Source organism: Papilio machaon, chromosome 7 (genome assembly GCF_912999745.1).
Source record: "Papilio machaon chromosome 7, ilPapMach1.1, whole genome shotgun sequence".
NCBI lineage: Eukaryota > Metazoa > Arthropoda > Insecta > Lepidoptera > Papilionidae > Papilio > Papilio machaon.
This window is the reverse complement of record NC_059992.1, coordinates 8440112-8463564: the sequence shown is the minus strand read 5'-3', so window position 1 is coordinate 8463564 and position 23453 is coordinate 8440112. Positions and strand designations below refer to the sequence as shown.

General features: G+C 33.2%; 1 protein-coding gene across 1 annotated transcript; it reads left to right on the top strand.

The window, feature by feature from the left end:
- The first annotated feature begins 2531 nt into the window (after window positions 1-2531).
- LOC106719381 (transcriptional protein SWT1) lies at window positions 2532-12454 on the top strand. Its single transcript, XM_014513718.2, has 12 exons — window positions 2532-2729; window positions 2838-2964; window positions 3095-3822; window positions 4781-4925; window positions 5675-5833; window positions 6116-6219; window positions 6853-7038; window positions 7763-7949; window positions 8775-8982; window positions 11029-11166; window positions 11994-12140; window positions 12376-12454. Exons 1-12 carry the CDS (start codon window positions 2607-2609, stop codon window positions 12452-12454), a joined length of 2331 nt encoding a protein of 776 aa, XP_014369204.2. The 5' UTR covers window positions 2532-2606.
- Window positions 12455-23453: the final 10999 nt, after the last annotated feature.

The following is a 23453-nucleotide window of genomic DNA, read 5'->3' as shown; positions in this document are numbered from 1 at the left end:
TGTCAGAATCAGCTGTTAATTTTTCATTTCATCTGTCATTGCTGCTTATACCAAAGACTAAGTACCGGTACCATCTTCGGTTGTACTGTGTTGCACCGTGTTATTTGAAGATTTTTTTGTGACTGAGTAGCCACTGTTTTCGAGGCATTTACTTTATGAGCTTTATGTAACTGGGGGCAGATGACGCTTAGCCTAAACCTCGATGGTTTTTGAAGAATAAAAAGAAGGCATTAAGAAACCACGGTCTGTGTTCTTAAAGAATTTTTATATGCTAAGTGCTAACGTAGATTTTCAAATAGAAAATGTAGAAGTTGCGTTTCAGTTTCACTTGTAGATATTATTAACTTAATGTTATTTACCAAAATATCTCTATAAATACTTATATATCATTGAAAATTTACATAAGTAAATCGTTTTCTTGCCAATTTTACTGAGCAATTTTACAATACTCAACTCAACCTGACTAGATGTAGCTGTAGCAAAGAGCAGTAACAGCGACTGAATGATACCTATTTTATATTGCTGAATGAGTGGCAACTGAACTGTGTAGCTCTCAGATGAAGAATTATATCTCAGATGAAGAATTATATAGATATGGCATGCGCGTTCACCCGTAAGGGACAGATAGAGAGTACTATAGACTATACCTATATATATGTAAAAGGATTGGGGTTACCAGTTTTTTGTTTTGTCCCGAAAATGAATAATTACGATATAATTCAATATAGACCAATTTATATATTCCCAATTATATTGTAATTAATAAATGTAATAAATACAAAAAACAATGCGTAATTTCTGTTTATGTGACTAAGATTAGGTAAACAGATTTTTTAGTAATACTTAGTCAGGTCATAAATTCTGTCACATGTTTAATATAAAATAATTGAAACAAGTTTATTCATTATGTGACCATTTATATACCAAAATGAACTTAACAAAACATAGATTCTTATGACACTAAAGTTTATTCAAAATGACCTCCGTGATTTTAAATACAGGCCTTCAATCTGCGCGGCCAGTTGTCTATCGCAGCACGAACGAGGTCCATGTCAATATCGGCGGCTGCCTTAATCTAGGATTTCTTGAGTGACTCCAAAAAAAGAATTTCCCGATATTTTTTTCCCGCGTACCGCTTCAACAAAGCGCGGCATCTCTTCAGTCTTAGGTCCATTAGACCAGCATTCAAACGATGTCCTGTTTTTCTTCGATATGCACGAAGCCCTAAGTCTTCTTAAAAAGCTACAAAAAACATACCAATATTAAAGTCATATAATTTTAAATTATTCTGTATATCATTACAGTGAACACTATATGTAAAACTACTTAATATTTAACTATTTTGATTGTACTTTCTAAGAAATTAAGTAACCGATTTCGATAAAATTTACATGGGACAAATTAAAAAATATACTCTTTAAAATCAACGGGATAAGAAAGTATCAATAAAAAACACAGCATATACCAGAATTAAAAACTACTCATTTTGAAATCTGTTGAAAATAGTATAAAAAATGTGAATTGTTTCATTTATATACATTACAAATACTATACTTTATTTCCCCTAAATTCAGGGTAATTTTTACAACAAGATGGTGGTATTATTTTTACGGGTAATAACCAACCAATTTGAAAAGAAGTTTAATATGGCCGCTTGTTTCCCAGATCCACAGTATATTATTTGACACAAATGACATCTGCGTTTGGGCGCATAATGTTCGAAAAATACGATTTTATTTTAGCTGATTTTACACGTATTTTAACATATTAGTTATTACAAAGACTGTAAAGAACAACTATTTTGTATTTTCTTCCTTATTTTGTATGAATACATTTGAATAGGTGCGTAGTTACAGTACTTACGAGTGAAAGGTTATGTTTTCCTCTTTTCGCTCACTACGGCTTTTACATCCAACAATACAGCAGTATACCATGTTTTATAAACTTTACCTAACTAAAACTGAAATATCAAAATATTTTACACAATTACAGCGACTAAGTACTCACAGTTTTCGAAAAATAACACGAATGTCAAACTTTGTTAGGGACAACCTAGGTTGTTTGTAGGGGACAACCTTTGTTCCAAACAAACCCCAAAGCCTGGTACGCAGAAAGGGACAGAAGATAGTTATCCCTGTCTTTGTCACGTCACAGGAATTGGGTATAACTGTATCTCTCTCACTCACGGTATTATTATTACCGTGTCATAGACTTGGTGTAGCTATTGTCTCGTATAGGGATGGGTCGCTAATGGTTATGGTGTTAAAGAAACGAAACGGTTAATTTGCTTTTCCAACTGTTCGAAAAACTAGTTGATCACTCAACATTCAATAAACTAAGCCTCGTCTGGCAAAGAAAAAAAAGACGACCGGTGATTTTTATGTAAATTTACGTTAAATTCTACTAGTCAACGTTTGAAATGTTATGGTGTGATCAACGGCTGATTCAACTAGTTAGTTAAATCAACGCCCATCCCTATCTCGTAGGCGGTGTATATTTTTTATTTGGCAGTTTGAGCAGATATTTTTCTTGTAATTAATTAATCTTAATTTTTATTACCAGAAAATGTTTTTCTTGCTTTATTTTTACATTGTACATTAACATTTATGATGAATATTATCAATGATAAATTCACAGATTGTTGGGTACTTTGTAAATCTAGATCAAACCCAGGAAAACAGTATTATTTTAATACAAGGACTCGTGAGTCCTCTTGGATAAAGCCCAAGGTATATTTTGCAACTTATTTTGTCTATCACTTAGATTTATAAAATGTTCTACGGTCTATTACAATTTCTTGTTTTAAGAAGGGTAATTACAATTGTTTTTTTTCGAAGGCTGTACAGGAAAAAGAATCTTGTAGCAATGCCGCCAATGAAGAGAGACACAGAAATGAAATAGATCGTAAATCTTTAAAACGAAATTTTGGTAACAATACTTCAGAATCTTCAAAGTCAAAGAATGGTAAGTGTGCTTGTAATGGTTGTTGATTGTATTTTTTTTATTCATAGTGGGTAGCTAGTAATAAGTAATTTGTTTGGTAAATATTTTGTATTATCTTATATTTTATTTTTCATACCATATTAATTTACAGAAGTCCAACAAAAACCAAAACCAAAACATCATAATTCAATTTCTCATGGGAGTAGGCATAATCACATAAATAATAAAAACAAAAATAGGTGTTCACAATCACTAAAGCCAGCAAAGAATTTAGCAAAGAACAGGCTAACGAAACTGAGAACCCAACTAGCTTTGGAATTGGAGCAGGAAAAGAAGGGAAATATTAATAGAAATTGTGAACCAAAGAATGAAAAATTAAGCCAAACAAGTAAAGCTGAAACTCCAACGAAGAGTCAAAGATCAGAACTGAATAGTCCCAATTTTAATGAGTCAAATTGCACTATAACTTCACAAGTAAGCAATGATAGCAGCAGTTTATCACCTTCGCAGTTTTTTGCTGCGAACAAAATAATATCAGCTATGAAAGCTCAGTTACCAGAGGAGTATGACAACAGAGTAGTACAGAAAGACACCTTTGCTGATATTGAACAAGGAATATGCAATAAAATAACGGGATATCCGTCAAATGTACATCCATCTACACCTCCACAGTTTTCTCAGGCTGATAAACTTTTGTCAGCAATTAAAACAAAGCTTGCATACAAAATGCCAATAAAGGAAAGAAGTGATAACTCATGTTCAACTTCAGACCGTATGCAAATGCTACGTAGGTTATCAAATGAAGCTGATGACTCCAGGTCAGGCAGACATATTGAACAGATGGATGTGGACGAAGGTGTTACTTTGGTTTATTCTAGGGTATGCAATTTTTTTTACAATATTACACAGAATGTTTAACATGTAATAGTAATTTTCAGATATCTTAGCGGCTCTTAATTTAGTGCAAGTTGCTCTGCAGAACATAATTTTACAATCATTCTAGTTAGCTTGAAATATTTTAAGAATCAAAGTGGCTATATAACCAAAGACTTAATTGTTGCACTAAGCTTTTTCTCAAATAAAATTGAATAGCTAAGCAAGCTAGTGGCTATATCTTTAGAGTTTGTATGGCATGCTACTTTTTGACGTCTACATTTTTTATGCATTTTTGTGTAGTGTTTGTATATTAGTTATACTAGCTATTGCCACATGCTACGTTTTCGCGGAATTAAAAGGAAAAGTAATAAATATGGGCTATATTACTGCGTCGTAATTCGCATGTTGCGTTGCGTTGCGTCACATTCAGAAAAATAATTTTTGATATCAGTCCAGTAGTTTTTGAGTAAACTTGTTACATACAAATATCGCCTGTTTACAAGAACAACGTGATATTTTTAAACCACAACTTTAGAGGAAAGCAATTTTTAACATTTAAATGTTGATAAATTCTAAAATATTGATAATTTTACCGTCGGAAAACAATAAAATTGTTGCGGTAATTAATGTGTAAAATTAATTTATCAACGCTTAAATGTTTGAAATTGCTCTCCTGTAAAGTTGTGGTTTTAAAAATATCACGTTGTTCTTGTAAAGAGGCGATATATAAATCTTTCCTCTTATGTTATATACTAGATGTTGCCCGTGACTCCGTCCGCGCGCAATTTAAAAACCTAAATTAGTAACCTATGTATTCTTCTCGACTATGTTTTACATCTGTGCCAAATTTCATCAAAATCCATTGAGCCGTTCCATAGATACCTTCAAACAAACATCCATCCATCCATCTAAACATTAGCATTTATAATATTAAGTATAGATTGAGAATCATTGCTTTAAGGTGGATCCACACAAGCCTAGCAGCAGCAGCTCCACACCGAGCATGTTGAATACAATACAGACCAATGCAGTAATAGTTGTTGATACAAACATCTTTATACATCATCTTCACTGCATCACACATGTTCTGAACTCACAAATAAAAGGTGAGAAAACTGCTTAATTTTCTATTATAATTAATTTTTTTATCAATAGCTTTTGACCGCGACTTCATCCGCGCGGAATTAAAAAAAACTTAGTAGTCTACGTTTTTTTCGACTATGTTATACATCTGTGCCAAGTTTCAGCTGATTTGGAGAAATGTAGTAACAATCTATCCATCAAAACTTTCGCTGTTATAATATTAGTATGATATTGTGTGCTTAATGGTCATTAGGATAGTTTCTTAGTGAGCAAAATCTTCACTAAGGGACAGCTATTTAAACTAATTGTGCTTTTGTTCAATCTTTACTGCATTATATTAACAGTGGTAGATCCCGCAACAACAATATTTGTTGGTGCACGAATTGGACGGGTCTCCGGTTCAGTACCACGACCACACAGAAGTCAGGCGTGAAGTGGAAGCAATTCCAAGTACAGTCTGATGAGTGTGGTACCGGAGGCCTAATTTTAGTCCTCTTTCCCTTCCCATCATTTTCTTAATAGGAAAGGATGGGAAGGGGAAGTGGATTTGGCGGAAGAGGGGACACATAGGAAGGAGAAATATCTTCTTTCTATGCGTCCCCTTCTCTGTTAATTAAAGGTAGGCAACGCATCTGCATTTGCAGATGTCTATGGGCAACGGTCGCCTCGCTTTTGAGGCGAATCCAGGTGGCCGTTTGCTCGTCTGCCACTTTGAGATATAAAAAAAAATTGACTGATGATATAATTTGATGATGATGATGATTCCTCACAGGTTACAGAGAACAGCCAACATTGTTGGTGCCGTGGCGTGTCATCAATGAACTGGACAAGTTGAAAGACAACAACAATGGTAATGGTGTGTTATGCAAGCGAGCCAAAGCTGCTATGGACTATCTTTACAAGTCATTGCCTGTCGCCAATAGACTGAAAGGTAAAAATAAATGCTGTTTTTTGTTTCTTTTATACTTTTTAAGGCATTGGGAAGGTGTATGTCCAGCAGTGGGCAGACAAAGGCCGTTAATGATGATGATGAGACTCTTTTTATCTACTTGTATTTTCGGGTAAAATGTGATTTAGAAGTATTAAATTGAACCTTAAATTGCTGATGTGGGACATCTGGGATTGGGCTTTATTAAAGGCAATAAAGTTTTGTTAATTCCAATGTGTAGTTTCTGAGATGCATTCAAAAGCTATTTCTTTAATTCGTTTCCAGGACAGTCACTACGAGATTCCAATTCTCACATATTTCCTTGCGAAGTGCCAGATGATGAAATTCTGAACTGCTGTCTACAACAATCTGAAAGGGGCAAGTCTGTGGTAACTATATTTATACTTGATATATGGTAAAACAAAATTCACTGATAGCGATTGAAGTGGGTTTTGGCTAAAGATTGATTTTTTTTGTGATATGAATTTTAATGGTACAGTCGTGATAATTGTTGGTACATCTTAAAAGTGATAATAATCTGTTGGATTTCTTGTGCCTTTATCTTTATTATATACTAGCTTTTACCCGCGACTCCGTCCGCGCGGACTAAAAAATAGAAAACGGGGTAAAAATTATCCTATGTCCGTTTCCTGTATACATCTTTATAATATATCTATATCTATATATATAAAAGAAAGTCGTGTTAGTTACACTATTTATAACTCAAGAACGGCTGAATCTATTTGACTGAAAATTGGTGGGCAGGTAGCTGAGAACCAGGAAAAGGACATAGGATAATTTTTACCCCGTTTTCTATTTTTTAATCCGCGCGGACGGAGTCGCGGGTAAAAGCTAGTACTAGTATTATATAAACATAAGTAAATGTTGTAACAAGTAACTATAGTACAGTTCAGTTAATTAATGGTTTATTTGTATTTAATGGTTGTAATTTTTCTATAACTCTAATACCGCGAACCAATTGGATTGTACATTTAAAATACTTTTATATTTAAATATTCCAGGTGTTATTATCAAATGATAAGAATTTATGCAACAAAGCGGTGATAAACGGTATAAAGACGATGAATGTGCCCGACCTGATGTCAATGTTGGAGGGCAAAGCTCGCCCGTTGCCCGACCCATCACTCTACGCCAGTGTGAAACACTACGAGCTCACTATATATCAACTACTGGCTAATATATTAGAGGTAAATTAACTTAAAAGTAGTAATTTAAAAAAAAAAATCTAGACTAAACCTATGACACCGTGGGAATTATGACATTTTTTTTTAATTTGCCAAAAATTTTTTTTTGCTATGTTAAAAATAATCTTTTGAATATGTACAGTTGAGGACGTTTATTTCCTACCTATTTGAAATGAAATTTGACTCTCGCAATGTAATTAATGCAATGCAAGAGTGATGGTGTCTCAGGGGTTAAGCACTTGACTTGCAATCTGCAGGTCCTGAGTTTGAATCCATGCCATGTGCCATTTTTGATTTACTTATGTATTTATCTGAAGTTTTAACGTTGAAGGAAAACATTGTGATGCTGCACATATCTGAGAAGAAATTCAATAATATGTGTGAAGCCAACCCGTATTCATTGAAAACACCTTTTCAATTAATACCTTTTTAATGTGAATAAAAACATAGCTATCGAAGGCTTCAACTTAAATACTGTTCCAAGTCCTAAAACAGGGATTTCCAAAGGGGGGGGACCCCAGGGGGTCGATATTGAACTTAAAACATTCCTAATTCTCATTCTGTCTTCTTCTATTGACCTAAGCTAAAATAAAAAATAATAATAAGTGATCTTAAAAGTAGGTAATTTGGCCATGGGGGGTCTGAGGTAACAGTTCATTTTGGAAAAGGGGGGTCACTTGTCCAAAATAGTTTGGGAATCCCTGATCTAGAAGATTGTTTGTTGTAGAATGAGATGCGAGCTCGTTATAAAACACTGTGGGAGCATGTGGTGTGCCGACCACCACCATGGGACCTGCAGGATGTACTGTTCGCGCTGCTGAAGCACTGGATAGCGGTATTCCATGAGGTCTTCCCCAGGATCGAGAGTTTGTTGAACGATCTAAAGAAAAGTTACACTTATATCAAGAATAAAGGTATTTATAATGTTTTTTTTTATACTTGTGTAATTAAATGTTAAAAAATGTTAATCCTTGGGTTCGGACTGAGATTTTTTTTGGAGCATAATAGTTTTATTTTGTATAGTGTATAATCAAATTAGGATAAGTGAGAATCCAAGAGACCGTGATTTTTCTCGCTTCTAGAGGTTACTCTTTTAAAGTATTCATACTTTGGTGAGACATTATATATATAACTAAAATAGGAAACGGCTAAAATACTCACATTTGTCCGGTGTCGGCACCGACTAGTTTCGAGTCGCCACTCACCCTGATGAAGGGCCCCCGATGGTCTCGAAACTAGTCGGTGCTGACACCGGACAAATGTACATGAGTGTGTTAGCCGTTTCTTATTTTAGTTAAGGTTACTGTCTAACTCGAGTTTCTCACTTATCCTGGTTTGACTATATTCATCTTTGCTTTGAATGATAATGATTGGAATATATATATAAATATATAAATCAAATTCATTAATCAGTCGGTGGCTCAGTGGTTAAGCTCATGAATTGTAAACTGCAGGTCCTGGGTTCGAATCCCACCATGTACCAATGTGTTTTTTGATTTATTTATGTATTTATCCGACGTTTTAATGGTGAAGGAAAACATGATGCTGCACATATCTGAGAAGAAATTCAATGATATGTGTGAAGTCAACCCGCACTTGGCCAGCGTTGACTATGTCCTAATCACCCCTAACTTAGGGTAGACTCGGAGCTCCTCAGTGGGGACGTATAGTGAGCTGATGAAGATGAAATTCATCAATTCGCAAATTTTTATGTTATATTATTTTTTTCTTTCATCCAGACCCGAAGACCTTAGTTGAAGCCGAGGTGTGTAACTTCAAGGAGTTATGTATAGAGGTGGCTAAGAAATGTCAAATTATACCCGAGTATATGGAACTAGCCAAGAATACAGTAGACAGGCTGAATAATACTAGACAGACACGAGGACAGAACAATCTGTCTGTTATGCAAGCATTTGAAACTGTATGGATTATATTCTCTAGTTATTGGTAAGTTTTTTTAACTTATTATATTAAACTAGCTGTCGCCGGCGACTCCGTCTGCGCGCAGTAAAAATAAAAAATGAAAAATAAATGTTGGTCGATTCTCAGACCTACTGAATATGCTCACAAAATTTCATGAGAATCGGTCAAGCCGTTTCGGAGGAGTACGGGAACGAACATTGTGACACGAGAATTTTATATATTAGATTTAAAAACGCAAGTCTTCATGAATCACTTTTTTTTTATTTAACAGCTTTTTGTTAACAGAATAAATTTATAAACATTTATTTGTAACCATTTCATATGATACAGATATAATATGAAATAGATATCCGCTATTGCAAATGTTTTATACCTTTAATCGACAGGGAAGGGAATGTACAGAAAGAAAATATTTCCCCTTACTATGTGTCTCTTGCTCCATTAAACACAAAGGATGGGAAGGGAATGTTGACTAAAACTAGACCTCACTCATCAGACTGTACTTGGAATTACTCCACTTGAGGCTTGTCTTCTGTGTGGTTGTGGTATTTCACTGGACAAGCCAAAAGTTTCATGCAACAAATACCTTAACCATCACGCTGTTGGCCATTTTCTAATTGATAGTTCTTAAACAAATAAAATTTACTAGCTATCGCCCGCGTCTTCCTCCGAGGGGAATTTAAAAAAACTTAATAAGTAGCCTATGTGTTCTAGACTATATTCTAAAACTGTACCAGATTTCATTAAAATCTAATCAGTCGTTCCGGAGATACCTTCAAACAAACATCCATCCATCCATACATCTAAACATTCGCATTTATAATATTAGCAAACTGCACACTGACAAGCTTTAAACTTACAATATATATTAGTGATGCAACGGAAGTGTGTTAGCGGAACCAGAAACGGAAACAGATGTCAAAAATAAATTTTAGCAGAAACGGAAACGGAAACGGATGCGGAAACAGAAGTGTAAATAATATTGAAAAAAAAAATATTTACAAATATATTTTTTTTGTAAAAACAGTTTGTATTCGTTTTAAATTTATTAAGGCCTTGGATATCGGTGTCCTTTAGCCTTCAATGTATGTATTTTTACTGTGCTGCAATAAGTTAAAATACGTGTTGACAAACGGAGGCTTTTAAATATTAAAACCATTTTACAAATATATTTCTTTATGAATACACCTGGCCTAGTCACCCCTAATTTGGGGTAGGCCAGGAGCCCCTCAGGATGTATAGTGAGCTGATGTTAATAATGATGTTGATATATTACATGGTTATCACTTATAAGTACATTTAATAACTCGTAAGTATGAAATAGTCACATTTTGCCAGTTGTCAAATTTTATATGGACAACAACTAGACAGTTAACTCCAGCAAGAGAAAATGATTGTTTCAAACAGCAGCAGAAAATATTACGCGCTTAAATTCACGAAAAAGTACGTAAACAAACAAATGCGACAAGTGCCGTAAGGCCGCACACGGACTGCGCGTCTCGCTCCGCGCATTTGAATCTCTCAGCCGTCGTAAAGTTCCGTTTTATCTCCGTTATAAAAGTTGCGGAAACAGAAGCAGAAACGGATGTTGAAAAACGCGCGGAACTTCCGCACTTGCGGAAACGGAAACAGACATCCGTTGCATCACTAATATATATATATATATACTAGCTGTCGCCCGCGACTGCAACATAAGCTTATTAACTGCGCGGGCAGTTAATAAGCTTATATGACACGTTCGTAGATTTACCATAGCAGCGCCATCTATTGATTACTTACTCAACCCAGTCGAAAGGTATCGACATCTGTTAGAATCATTTGGAGTTAACAGATAATTGTGACTGTCAAATAATAACAGACAAATAATTAGCAATAAATTAAAATTGCGACTATAATTTGAGATTTAAACTATCCTATCTCTCAAGTTGGATCGAACTGCACATGGTGTGCGAATTTTATTATAATCGGTTAAGTGGTTTAGGAGTCCATTGAGGACAAACATTGTGACACGAGATTTATATATATTAAGAGGTAATCACAATCCACAGTAAAACAGAAATGTCATTTTAGTGCCAAACTGTGTCGGTGCTTGGGTATACCTCATAGTATAGAAGACCAAATGCCAGGCAATGAGCCGGTTGAGGGCCTCATCAGTAAATACTCCATGTTCAGGAACCATATTATATCTCTCAACCACACAATACAAGGGTATGTATAACTAGCTGTCGCCCGCTACTCCGTCCACATGTAATTCCAAAAATATTTTATTAGTTTGTGCTATTCTAAGATCTAATCTAAGACAGATTTCATTTAGATCTATTTAGCTGTTCTGTATTTAAATGATAATGTGTAAGATATTTTGTATGGATATATCCATCCATCCAAACTTAAATATTTATACTACATATTAGTGATATAAATGTCCAGGTGTTTAAACAATAATTGACTAGAGTGTATTTGTTATTTATTTACGATCGCACAGAATTTACAAAAAAAACTTAAGAAGTAGTCTATGTGTTCTTTCAGACTATGTTCTCCATGTTAGCGTGATTTGTACATGTTATGCGGAGTGATGATCATATAAATATAAAAGTGATGAGATTGAATTTGGATGGTTATAAAGATAGAGGAAGACCAAAGAATGTATGGATGGATTGTGTGAAAGAGGAGGTAAGAAGGGAGGAAATTCAGATATGACGGCTGATAGAGGTGTATGGAGGAGTACATACTGTGCCGATCCTCCATACCAGTGATTGTCAAACTTATTTCACCGCCCCCTTTGAAAATCAATTATTATATTTCAGAGCCCCCTAATTTTTTATTCAGCCCTAAAACTTAACAACCACAATTTCATAAGTTTAATTAATTTCAATGCCCCCCATTTTTTGGGCCTCTTATCGCCCCCTCCTAGGTTTCAAACGCCACCAAGGGGGCGTTATCGCCCACTTTGGGAAACACTGCTCTATAGGGATAAGGGCAGGTTGATGATAATGATGATGATGATGATGATGAAGAATATTTATTGTTATTTTCAGAGTACTGAATGTTGATAATTCAAGTAACATGTTAGAAGGACGTATATCTAATTTGGAGAATGAATTGAAATCCAGTTTGAATCTAAATTCAATGGATAATGGTGTTATAGTACGGGATGAATTGAACATGTTCTGTATCAAGAACAGGTATGTTATATAATTAACTGTATTTGTATATACGGAGAGTTGAAATTTGTTTGTCCATAAAAAACATTGCAATTTGCGTTGTTAACTAAACTAAAAGGAAGCTTTTAAATCAATTTGTTACTTTGACCAATATACATAGGAGCCATTGATATTTTGATATAATACGTTATTTTTTTTATTTTATAACGTACATTAAATATTTCATTTCTACTTTATAATATTATATTCTTTTCAGAGATCTGTTGCATGATGCCACAACAAATTTGACAACACTTATCGAATTATTGGACGTTTGTAAAAATAATTTTCATTGAATTTTTTATTACATTTAAATCTGTGATTTTATTGTAATATCTTATGTATATATGTATATAATTATACATATAATTGTAGTCAAAGCTTACTATGTATTTATATGTAACTGTTTCGGTCTCGGGGTTGCAATCTTTTTCAGCCATTTTGGATATTTTTATAAAAACATTTTCAACATATTCTTTTGGACATCTTTTAGTTTTGACGTTTTTGTTTTATATGCATGTTGTTCCTATTTTTAGGTTGTGTCTTTTTATATTAAACTAGCTTTTACCCGCGACTCCGTCCGCAAGGAATAAAAAAAAAGCACACAAGATAAAAAAGTTCCTATGTCCGTCTCCTAGTTCTAAGCTTCCTCCCCATCAATTTTCAGCTAAATCAGTTCGACCGATCTTGAGTTATAAATAGTGTAACTAACACGACTTTCTTTTATATATATAGATTTATTATGTAAATATTAATTATCGCGCAACATTTATTATGTTGTGGCAACACCGGCCCCGGGGCTGAGTGGCCAGTGCGTAACTTTAATGACAGCGTAACCTTTTTTGTATGTTTTTTTTTCTTGTTGACAATTTAATTATTGTTTTTCATTTTAATAAAATAAAATCAGTCTTGTAACAAAAAGCAGTTTTATATTTTAATAAATATAAAAATAAATAATATTCTATCGTAGGCTTCAGAACATTAACAAATAAATGAACAACACGCATATAAAACAAAACGTCAAACTAAAAGATGTCAAAAAAAAGATTTTAAAAATGTCCAAAAAGGCTGGATATAGTAATACATAAACTCATAAAACATACATTCACATACAATAGATTTCATACATTTACCACAAGATTTGAATACAGAACAGATTTAATAGTTTTTTTTTTAATTTATAATATGAAATACAAGTATATTACGATTATAGTAGTCGGTACGTGTAGAAACCGTTCGTGTATGCCGAACTTTATTTTTTTTAACAGTAGTGAAATACCACGACCACAAAAGATAGGAGTCAAGTGGAAGTAATTCTGTATTTCAGCTGATGAGTGAGCTTTATACTTGTTTTATATGAAAAGATGGAAGGGGGAAACGAATTTGACAGCGGAGAGGAGGCATAGGAAGAGGAAATATTTCTGTGCGTCCTCTCCTCTGTTGATAAAAGGTAGGCAACACATCTTTAATTCTAGAGTCTTTAAGTCTATGGGTAGTGGTCGTTTCTCTATTTCGGCAAATTCAAGTAGCCGCTTCATCATCAAAAGCCTTTATCTGCCCACTGTTGGGCATAAGCCTTTCCCAATGCCTTTATATAAAACAAAATAAATTTTCGTTATAAAATCGAACCACAAATTAACCTCGTGGATATAAAATTAGCAAAAATATCATCTGAAAATTAAGTTAAATTACTAGAACTTGTTGGGCAAAAAGTAAACTAAATAGCAATAGCCCACTAGCGCCCCCCTCTCAATGTCAATTTCACAAGATTTCTGTCGTATTATATGTCTTGTCATGTTTTGTATGTCATTTTCTATACGTTACTAGGTTTTATATATTTTCTGACAGAAATAACCGCGAAAATAACGCATCTCATTGTTCTAGCCCACTAGCCCACATATCTAGATATATTTGACCTTTATTTTAGCCATAAAAATATTTAGGTTAGTATTTTCTTATAAATGTAGCCAGTTTATATGAAACTAGTTTTGCCATACAACTTCGTCTGTGCGGAAGTAACATAAAAATATTAATTCTAGAAATAACATATATACATACATACAATAAAAAGTAACAGGTTTTTACTAATATACTGTTCGTAAGAAACGGGATTCTTACCTCCCTTTCCTCTAATATTTGTATAAATTACTATTAAGTTACTATGAAGTTTATTAAATAGCAGAATTCGAACCCACGACCGTGTGTTAGTCTTTAACACCTAAGGCAGGCTAAACCTAGAGTATTCTCTTGATGTCTGTCTTCTATGAAGTTTTGGTTTTTTAAATAAGTTTTTTTTTTAAAGATTTTTGTCTTTTTTCACTTGATAATTATTAAAACTGTTCTATATTTAAATTTATATCATTTTCAACACAATACATACATATTCATACATACAAATGCAGAAAAAAAACTTCATTACATAAATAAAAAATAGAAAAAAACATTTAAATAAAGCTATGAAATTGTCACCTTTTTTGATGTAATATTTTTTATTAAGTCAATTTCAATGGAAATGAGAAATTACATGTCACTGACAATGTTATTTATTGTCTACTAGATTTTACCTGCGACTTTGTCTACTCAGTATTTAAAAAAAATTAGTAGTCTATGTTTTCTTTCGGTCTAAGTTCTACATCTATGTCAAATTTGAATGAGATCTGTTGAGATGTTTAGGTGAATAACAAACAGCTATAAACTTATGCATTTATATTACTAAGATGGATTTATTTGTGGAATTATTATTTAAATCAGTGTTTCCCAAAGTGGGCGATAACGCCCCCAAGGGGGCGATAATGCCCCCTTGGAGGCGTTTGAAACCTAGGAGGGGGCGATAAGGGGCTCAAAAAATGGGGGGCATTGAAATTAATTAAAGTAATGAAATTGTGGTTTTTAAGTTTTAGGGCTGAATTAGGGGGCTTTGAAATATATTTGATTTTCAAAGGGGGCGGTGAAAGAAATAAGTTTGACATTCACTGGTTTAAATTAATAATACAGTATGTCTATTTTTTTTATAAGTCTATGATTACAGCCTTATAAAGGTGAAATTGTTTAGATAGGTCTGTTATAATTTCTCATTTCTATTCAATTTGACTTTAGTTTTATATTTAAGTGTTAGGATCTATGTTTTCCTTCCTCCACCTATTCATGTCTCTCTTATTCTCTTATTAAAAAGAGAGACAACGTTACTTTATCCCTCCTTTATCATTTGAGTCCACTAGCGCCCCCCAGATACTCACAAGATCCTTGTCTTACTGTAGTTGTTTTATTTTTTTTATTTAATTTTCTTTAGCTATGTATGGTTTAGTCGCGACAGTAGCGCCTCTCATTGGTCTAGATATTTTGTCGCTATACTTTAGTCATTCCATGTCAACTTTTATAAATGTGGTGACATAGATCAAGTCATTTAAAACTAGTTTTTTAACTTTTCATGTCACATTTTGTAAATATTTTTTTTTTTTAGATATAAATAAGTAAAATGTTAGCTTTTCAAGTTATTAAATGTTTTTCAACTTTGATTTTTATATGATTTATGGGATCGGTCATTAATCACGGGATCCTTGAACAAGGTTTTCGGAAAATCACTTTATATCACAAGGAGGTTAGAAAAACATATTGAAAGATAATTTTTGGACATTTTCAATATATTTCTTATTAAAAATATAAATGGGTTAGTCTAAAATTTTCAACGGATAGCGGAATAGGGTTGAAATGTTTCTTCAAAATCACGTGATTAAATGACGGTCCCAAATTCACAGGTATGTGTATTTTTTTGTGTAAATTCTAATGCGATTTAAAAAGTGTTACTGGGATGTATTTTTCTTTATTAAAAACATGTCTTTTATAAAAATAAGATAATATTATTTATTCCCATTCAATAACTTCATCAATTTAAGGTCAATTTTTTTCCCAAATTTATCTATTTATCGCGATCGCTCGCGACTTTGATGCACAGAATTAAAAAAGTAAGCCTATAATATGCTCTAATGCATCAGCTACCTTCTCATCAAAGTCCTGTAGAAATTGATCCATCCGTTCAGATTATCTGGAACAAACGCGCTCTTACGGACAGACATACATATAGAAATTTTCAAAATTGAGTTTTCGTTATTAACAACACAACAAATCTCGTGTACTACAAATATGTTTGTGTTCATACATACAGACAAACCAATTTTATTAATATTGTATAGAGTATAGATTGTTAAGAATAATATTAATGCTTCAAGAAAGTTTATCAGTGCATTAATCGTAATGGCATAGACAGAGGTTGAAATAAAAGAGTTGCTAAAGAGTTGGGTCAATTGAGAGCTTTGGTGGGTGGATGGAGAACCAGTGCTGATTGCAGAAGGTTGCTCCAAGAAAGTGATGGACCGAATACTGTGGAAGTCATTGGGAATCCGTTCGTGATAAAGCAATCACAGCCACAGATAACAGACATGACCACAGACAAGCTCCACGACGGAAAGACTGACAGCAATTGAAAGCTTCAAAAGATATGCGTAATCGAGTTTCAATTCTGAGGCACACTTGATAAGTAAATTATCACAAAAAGTAGCCACAGATAACAGACACGACCACAGACTAGCACCACGACGAAAAGACTGACAGCAATTGAAAGCTTCAAAAGATATGCGTAATCGAGTTTCAATTCTGAGGCACACTTGATAAGTAAATTATCACAAAAAGTAGCCACAGATAACAGACACGACCACAGACTAGCACCACGACGAAAAGACTGACAGCAATTGAAAGCTTCAAAAGATATGCGTAATCGAGTTTCAATTCTGCGGCACACTTGATAAGTATGATTTTGGATCGAAGCAGTAAAAGCAGCAGGTTCAGTAGCTGCTGCAGCTTTTGTGGCTGCTGTTGTTGTTTCAGTAGCAGCAGCCACTGAAGTTGCAGCAGCAATACCATCAGCAATGGAGAGAAAAACAGAGTTGTAAGTAGGCGGCGCTAGTGTCAAGAGTGGGCTGTCATCTGTCATCTTTCAAAGTTTTTTTACGTCATTGTAGCGATTAATAATAAAAAATTGTCCAGTATTAATTAAAAGAAGAAGAAGAAGAATAAAGAAATTAAAAAAAATTCTATTTTTTTTTTGTATATTTAATTCATTAACTATTTTAATAAATACTTATGATAAAAAAATAAAAAACAGCTTTTGTTTATGGTTTTCAATTTAAAAATAACTTAAGTTATATATTTCACAAGAATTGTTTATTAAATGAAAAAAATATATATTAAAATACGAATAAAACGGCAAATGTAATAGATTTCTTCTTTTTGAATCGTATACAACAATTTACAGCGCCATCTATTGGCGTGTTGCAACTGTGTAAATAAATCTCCATGGAAAATATATAAACCTATGGATACTTTCAGCACAAATGTGTTTGACTTCCCCTTTTCCCTACTTTCCTTATTTCCTACACTGATCTTTCTACAAAAAATAGCAAAACAACCCTCTTTTGAATCGACTTCAAAAAAAACGATATTCTGGGTTAAACGTGCGAGAGGAATAACTGTGAGAACCGGTACGAAAGTGAATAGTAAACATAGGCTCTGATTTCCCATGTCAGAGGTAGAGGCAAAAAAATAAATAAAAAAAAATCAATTCTCAAATCGCTTGTATTTTTTTGTGTTAAAAATTAATTTTATGTTTAACGCAATTATAAACCATTGTTCAATAATAAATACATCATCAGTAAGAGCCGTTATGTTTAGAGTGTATTTGCACTGGGATCGTACTTGACCGGAGTCGCGCGGCTAGACGCTAAGTGGAAATAAGGGCTAACAGTAGACGCCAGCAACAACAACTGTTGCACTACTGTGCCGGCTCGCTCGGTGATATACCATGACCACACAAGAAACGCCTCATGAAGTCTGGAGGCATAATTTTAGTCCTACTCCATCGAACGATTTTAGGCAACGCATTTGCAATTGCGGATGTGTATGTGCAGCGGTCGTTTCGCCATTTCTGCGAATTCATGTGGCTACTTGCTGTTTGGTGACGTATAAAACAAAATGTAAGTATTAAGAGACATGATGTCTTAGATGAGGAAGCACCTTTGACCCTTGTCCTTGCTTATTTATGTTAAAACAAATACATTGTAAATTTTATTGTTACGTAAGATTTTTTTTTTTATAATTTTAGATGAATATTTATACGATATTCGTTGCTATTGTAATATTTTCTTAATGTACGTTATAAGCAAAGGTGGGCATTAACTCGTTAATCCGTTAATCGTTAATTAACGAAGTTAACATTTTCCTTAACGGATTAACTTTTAAGTTAAATTCAAAAAGTGTTAACGCTCTTGTTAACTTCCGTTAAATTCTACTTCCGTTAATTTAGTCCGTTAATTGTTACAATAGACACTTATTGACTTGTTGTCAATTTATTTAAATGCATGCATCAGGATACATTCGTAAGTTCGGGTATGTTCGGGGACCGTTGGCGAGTCGAATGGTGACCGAGAACGAGAAAGTACGAGAACGAGCGAGTGTGATGCATGTTATACAATACACCGAGCGGCCGGGATAGACGTGATCAAAAGAGTACCACAGAATCCTTGTTAGAAAATAGTGACGATTTAAACAAACTTACCTCTATCAAATATTGCGAAGTTTAGGCGCTAGACACCGTCAAAGTTTATTATTTCACATTTTCACAAATATTTCAAAAAGTCTTTATTACATTTTATTCACATTAAAACTGGTTTTCATTTATTTAACATCACTTTTTTTAGAACAAGACTTTGTTATAAAATCAACATAAGGTCCGAAATCACTTTACTCTTAATACAATAATTGTTATACGTGAGACGCAAAATCTATTAAAAAAGATAAACTCTGCGTTGAATTGCAATCAAAATAATCGAGTGTGCATTACTCTTCAACGTCGTACCTAAAATACAACTAAACTTTGTTGCAGACAAAATTTTTTATTTTAATGTTGAAGTTTAAAGACAACAAAAATATTAAAAAAAACAGTTTATGGTTCATTTGAAAAAGCGTACAAATAGGATTTTTTGTCATTACGTAGATAAGAAGCAAACAATGAAAAATAAATATAAAAATTCGAAAGACGAAATGTGCACGCAATAAACGTTCCTCAAAAACAAAAGGGATTTAGGTGTTTATTACCGTCGTTTGTTTTTTTGGGGCTTCTTCATAGTCAACGAAAAATAATTTTAACAACAACAAAAATATGAACAAAGGATCAAATGGACAGCTGCACAGAGAATGCGATAACGAACTTGATGGATTTATGGCCCCAGCCCTTCTAATGGTCGGGGATGCACGTGCGCTGCGCAAAGACAATAGCGAAGATAATTTGTTTGTTTACAAAAAAAAGTATACGACAAAACGAGAAAGAATGAGGAAAAAGATAAAGTAATTATGTTAGTGAAATAATGTTAAACTGTGTTATACTAAATTTAATATATGAAATGTCGCCACAAGTGACCTTTACAAAAAGACATCGATTTTTTTACGTATATCGAAAGTTTATTTTAAAATTAATCGAATGTCGTTGAAAATAATTCAAAACATATTCTTACTAATTAACTATAACGATTTTATAGGTGATAAGAAAGTGTGAAGACATCACCCGCGATCTGTTGTTTTCGTTTTGTCGTGTAACTTATGCTCTATACATTGAGAGTAATTTAACTTGATTTAACATATAACAATAGATCGGACGATAGATCATTAGATGATAGAAGTTATCGAAGGCATCTCAGTTGTATAGTTTGATGCGTTGAGATATATCACTGGATTGGTTATATAGTTATAAAGTTTCCTCTGATGTTAGAATAATAAATCTATATTAATAAATAAAAAGTACGTAAAAAATGATAAGTCTGTTCGTGGGTCCTTAGCTAAAATAAAATAAAAAATATTACCAAATTATACATAAAATTAAATGTTCAGTTGTTGGAGTATGAGCAAATGAATATCCGGGTGCAAATAGTAACTGATAAATGTAAATACTGCACAAAAGTTTTGATTGTTTTCTTTTGAATATTATCACATGTCTTACTGTTTAATAGAAAATTTGTGTTGTCTAAATTTAGTTAGCTCTCTAATTCCGTGACGTCGGATTGTCGATAAAAAAATTGACTGAAAAAGTCAATTGTCCATCATTGTCAGTGTAGTATATAAGTGTGTGTAACTAGTGCATGCTATGTCATTATTATGGTACAGGCATTAGTACATCGCTCCTATTGTCTTAATTATATTTTAGTATATTATATAACTAAACTATAGATAGGATTAGCGATCGCCCGAGATTTCGTAAGCGCGGTAAAAAAATAGCCTAAGTTCTATTGAAAGTCTCGACAAAATCGGTCCATACGATTCGGAGATTATTCGTATGGCCATTTCCCGCTTGCGCCTTATACTCGTAATATAAACAAAAATTAACTTTAACTGTTAACTTTAACTTGCGTTAAATTTTCGTAAATTAAACGCTTTAACGATTAACGAAGTTAAATTTTTATTTAACGAATTAACGATTAACGAAGTTAACTTTTTGATTAACTGTGCCCAGCTATGGTTATAAGTTCTTCATGCGTGACCCGACTTGGGAAACATGTCTACACTAATATTATAAAATGGAAGGATTTTGATATTTGTAGGTAATGAATTAACTCAAAAACAGGATCATTTTGTAAAATTCTTTTGCCATTAGAAAGCTACATAACTACTGTGTTATAGTGGGCTATTTTTTTTTAGAAGGAGTCAAACGAGCATCGGATTGTCTAATGAAAAATGTTAAACGTTAACATTAATAAATCTAATATATAAAATTCTCGTGTCACAGTTTTCGTCACCGTACTCCTCCGAAACGGCTTGACCGATTCTCATGAAATTTTGTGAGCATATTGAGTAGGTCTGAGAATCGGCCAACATCTATTTTTCATAACCCCCCCCCATTTTTTAACTGCGCGCGGACGGAGTCGCGGGCGACAGCTAGTATATTATTAGGTTTTTTTTATTCAAAAGGCAAAAGCTAGTCTTTTATTATTATATTCTAATTCAATGCAAATGACTTACTTGACTGATAATATTTTTTTTTTATTATATAATATTTATTTTCTACTAGCTGTCGCTCGCGACTCCGTCCGCGCGGACTAAAAAATCCTAATTAGCCCATGGGTTCAAACATCCATCCATCCATCTCAACATTCACATTTATAAGAAGTATAATGGATTTAAATTGGAATGTTTTAGTCACAAATTGTAGATAAAAACAAGGGGTAAGGGTAAAAGTTGTCTTGTTTTTTTTAATTTCTCTTTTGAATTGAATTCGACAATAAGTTATATTTATATTCTTTTAGACGGTTTCAGAATGGACGGAATTTTCCTTCATTGCCAGAATATTTTGCATTTATCGGTTTTTGGCTTTGTTTTGAAAAGTTACCGAAAATCATTGTCAAGCAAAAAACTGTTTCCCTGTTTTTCTTATCTGATATAAATGACTGTGATAACAAGTTGAAGTACAAAACTCGTAGAGTTAGAGCGCATTCGCACGGGCGCTTTTTTAACGCCGCGTTAAAACTCCACGTTGGCGGTTCACAAATGAATCAAGTGAAACAAGTGAATCACTCTTATTTCCTTCTCTTAGTGCTCAAAATGCAACGGCGCGATAAAATATCGTCGCGTTTTAAATGTGCTGCGTATGAACAAATACATGGAAATGAGTAAAAAAAAAGCGCCTGTGCGAATGGGAGCTCAGTCAGTACAACTTTAATAAGGTTTTTTTACGTAACTAAGCTCGAATACATTTTTATGTTAATAAAACTAGTTGAAATAGTTTATTATGCGTCATAAGATGATTTATGAGATGTGTAAAATATACAAAGGCATTGTGTAACTTATATTGTAACATGTTCTTCGCCCTTTTTATACAAAGAATGTGAGATTATTATTGTAATACCGGCGTTGAGAGTCCACCTATTGCGCCAAGTGTTGTAGTTTTCTTTCACAAAACTACAATTGAGGCTTTAATAGCTTTATGTTTAAGAGTAAGGAAGTAAAGATTACCGAACATGTGGCCGTGGATTGGAGATTATTCTGTTCTCCGAGGCGAACCCCTTCGCCCTCCTTATCCCCTAATAATATTTATAAAACATTAAGGTTTCTCAAACTTTTACAGTCTACTTTTTATATAAGTAAAATTTAAATAGCCTAAATATTTATCATCTAATTATTTCTATGCCATTCGTCGAATTCCAAAGAAGAAACAATGTCAGTCAGTTTTTTCAGTCAAATAACTATTAATCCCATGTTACCTTTGAGATGTCCCTCAATGAATACCGCAAAAAAAAAAAACAGTCAACGTTGACTAATTTTGACATAGAGTGATTGTTTAAATTGCTGCGATTTTGTTAACCCTTTGTTGTGCTACGTTATTTTGTGGCTCCCAAAATTTACTTGACATGTCCACCCCCCATCGGAAAATTTAGCGCCAATTTGGTGTTCCACTCTTTGAGAAACTATTAATGGACATGAAAGCAAATACGTGAATTACCATAAGAAGCATAATAAGTTCAGTAACAATTTAGCGGACTAACAAAGCACACGCGATTTTGTCCTCCAAAGATTTCATCTTTTTATAACCATTTAACACATTATCTTTTAAACAACGATAATTAGTAACATTTTTAATAGTTTAAATATTTATATTTAAAATTATAGTTTTAAGAACACGGGCAAATTTCCTTCCACCTTTTAGAAGTAGACTTGAAATGCAAGATTTTAAGTTTACGAGGAATTCTTAATGTCTTATGAGTAGTGTTTAGTTATCAGTGAGTGGGTTGTCACTGGCGAAACACTTGTTTACAAACATATACCTTGAATTCTCTTTGATAAAGCAGACATCAAGATTTGTTTTAGAACAAGTGACATTAATGTGTAACAAAATTTTATAAGCAGAATAACTTAATTGCCAAATTCATGTCCTAGAGTTGTATAATTAATTCCTAGTAGTTGGGTTTTAGATATGTGACGATTTAATTTAAAAATTAAATATAATAAAGTTTAAGATTTAAAATCAATTTGATTTTAAATCTTAAACTTTATCAATTGTATTTATTATAGTCATTAGAATGTTCTTATGAAAGCAAAAAAGTAAGGAAATTGAGCATAACACTAGATAATACGGAACAATCGAATTCAATATTCATAATTAAGACAGGACAACGTCTGTCGGGTTTGCTTGTTTTAAATAAAATAGCTCGTAGTCATATAAAACTAGTAGACACTTAGTACTGTATTTATTAGTCGCTA